General features: G+C 52.7%; 1 protein-coding gene across 1 annotated transcript; it reads left to right on the forward strand.

Annotated features, from left to right (window-relative positions):
* The first annotated feature begins 414 nt into the window (after positions 1-414).
* LOC147976838 (putative E3 ubiquitin-protein ligase SINA-like 6) lies at positions 415-1186 on the forward strand. The gene is made up of 3 exons (XM_087520993.1): positions 415-498; positions 581-910; positions 965-1186. Exons 1-3 carry the CDS (start codon positions 415-417, stop codon positions 1184-1186), a joined length of 636 nt encoding a protein of 211 aa, XP_087377119.1.
* Positions 1187-2107: the final 921 nt, after the last annotated feature.

The following is a 2107-nucleotide window of genomic DNA, read 5'->3' on the forward strand; positions in this document are numbered from 1 at the left end:
GTAGGCGGTTTGACAGAGAGGCGAGGAGGGTGAGCGAGTGGGGTTGTGCAATTTGATGGCGTGTATGACAGGTGGGCCCGGCAGGTGTGTGGCCAACCTATCATACAGCCAAAGGCAGGTGCAGTTAAGTCGGCGAGGGAGAGGATAATCAAACTTCTCGTTGATGTACGAGTTGACGTGACACATCAAAGCACTGCACTCGATATATTTCAATAATTTGCGTTTACCGATGCATTAATTACAACACATGCATGCATGCCGTGACTCTCCTTTTGATACTTGCATGTGTTGATTTAATGCACCTTGAAGTAGTATAAAATATGTGACGATAAAGCTTTGTAATACCCCGGCCCAAGTCGAGAGATGGTTGTGCACGAGGAGGGCGAGATCATGTAGACCGAACAGGACCCGACGATGGAGCTCTCTAAGGTCTCGATGGACCTCACCGTGCTCCACTGCCCCTTGTGCCTCCACCCCTTTACGCCTCCAGTGTATGAGGTTCGAATACACCTCGTCCGTTCGGCTGATTGAGCAAGGTGCAGGTTTCTTGATTGATGTGTTGTTCGATTGATTTCTGCAGTGCAAGGGAGGGCACCTGGCCTGCGCGGACTGCCGCGTCGAGCGCCCCGGGAACCAACGGCAGTGCCAGAAGTGCGAGCGCGGCGGTGGCTTCGATGTGCGGAACATGGCGGTGGACTCCGTCCTTTCGTCGGTGAGGGTGGAGTGCCTGCACGAAGGCTGTGGGCTCTACGTCTCTTACCACAAGCTCGCTGATCACCAGAGCGTGTGTCCACTTGCGCCCTGCAAATTCCCTGTGCCCGTCTGCGGCTACGAAGGCCCGTCACCGGCGCTCTACCACCACATCAGCACCACGCATCCCATGCCCGTGCACAGGATCCAGTACGGCAAGGTGCTCCAGCTGTAAGTGCCACTGTCAGAGCCACGGCTCTTGCCGTTCGCGGAGGAGGACCGCCGCGCGTTTTTCTTGGTCAGCGGCGTGCTCGACATCGGCACGCCTATCATCGTGTCGGTCGTCTACATCAGAGTGGGGTCATCCCCACTGCCGCACTACGTGGCCAAGCTGTGGGCGAACGGCCCGCTGGGGGAGCCCAAAGGCATGACTGACGCTGTCAAGGTGGAAATGGAGGTGACAAGCAGCAAGGATCCCGGCGACGCCGACGTGTAGGAGCTGACCTTCTTGACCGTTCCGCCCAAGCTGCTGGCCGGGGCTAAGCTTGTGTCCTCCACATTCAGATTGACAAGCTCACGTCCTAAATGTTTCTACAGTGCCTTCTATTTATCTTAGTAATATGCTAATATAGGGATTACCTTGGTCTACTTTAGCTTAAGAAATGGTGGGGTTTGGTGGCAATAAAAAATTATGTTTATCAATGCATTAATTGCAATGCATGCATGCATAAAGTACATGCATTGGTCAATTTTCTCTTAATACTTGCATGCAATGATTTAATGCACCTTGGAATCTGAACATGTGTTGGGGAACAACCAAATTGAGCCTTATAAAATGGAAAAACTAAAATTTTGAGATAAGCCCTATAAAACCGGAAAGGAGAGAGTAGAAAAAGAAGTACTCCATCCGGGAATAGTGCCGCACTTCGAAACTTGAACCGTCAATAAATTTTGAGCTTGCGTCTCGTCACATTCCAAATTACTCCATGCTATATTGAATTGCAAACCTGTTCACACTGATCACAACCTAAACGGTTTCCCACTTAGGAGCGTATTAGTACTCGGTTATAAATACGAACTAGTATGCCAAAATGACTGCACATTCCTCCTCAACTCCTCATCCACAAAAACAAACAAGCCATTCAGCATCCTTCCCTTGCGTCTGCCATGGCCAGCGTGAGTTCTGGGTCGAGAGATTGCCACTAGGGAGAGGCGAGCATGGAAGCGGAAGAACGAGAGATGTCCCGCCTCGCTGCGAGAGCAGCCGACATGTCCCACCGTGCGGAAGTAGCAGCACAGAGGTCCCGCCGCGCCGCTGAAGCAGCACGGAGGTCCCGCCGCACCGTCGATGCAGCAGACTGTTCCGGCCGCGCTGCGGAAGCAGCAGAGAAGTCCCGTCGCGCCACGAATGCAGCAG

This window comes from Triticum urartu, chromosome 4A (assembly GCF_056163025.1).
Source record: "Triticum urartu cultivar PI428250 chromosome 4A, HENAU_Tu73, whole genome shotgun sequence".
NCBI classification, from domain to species: domain Eukaryota; kingdom Viridiplantae; phylum Streptophyta; class Magnoliopsida; order Poales; family Poaceae; genus Triticum; species Triticum urartu.

Excerpts from the sequence above, each read along its gene's own strand:
- LOC147976838 (XM_087520993.1), top strand. The coding sequence starts at position 415 with ATGGAGCTCTCTAAGGTCTCGATGGACCTCACCGTGCTCCACTGCCCC. Across the intron at positions 499-580 it reads TTACGCCTCCAGTGTATGAG|TGCAAGGGAGGGCACCTGGC; the intron begins GTTCGAATACAC and ends TGATTTCTGCAG. Across the intron at positions 911-964 it reads ACAGGATCCAGTACGGCAAG|GAGGACCGCCGCGCGTTTTT; the intron begins GTGCTCCAGCTG and ends CCGTTCGCGGAG.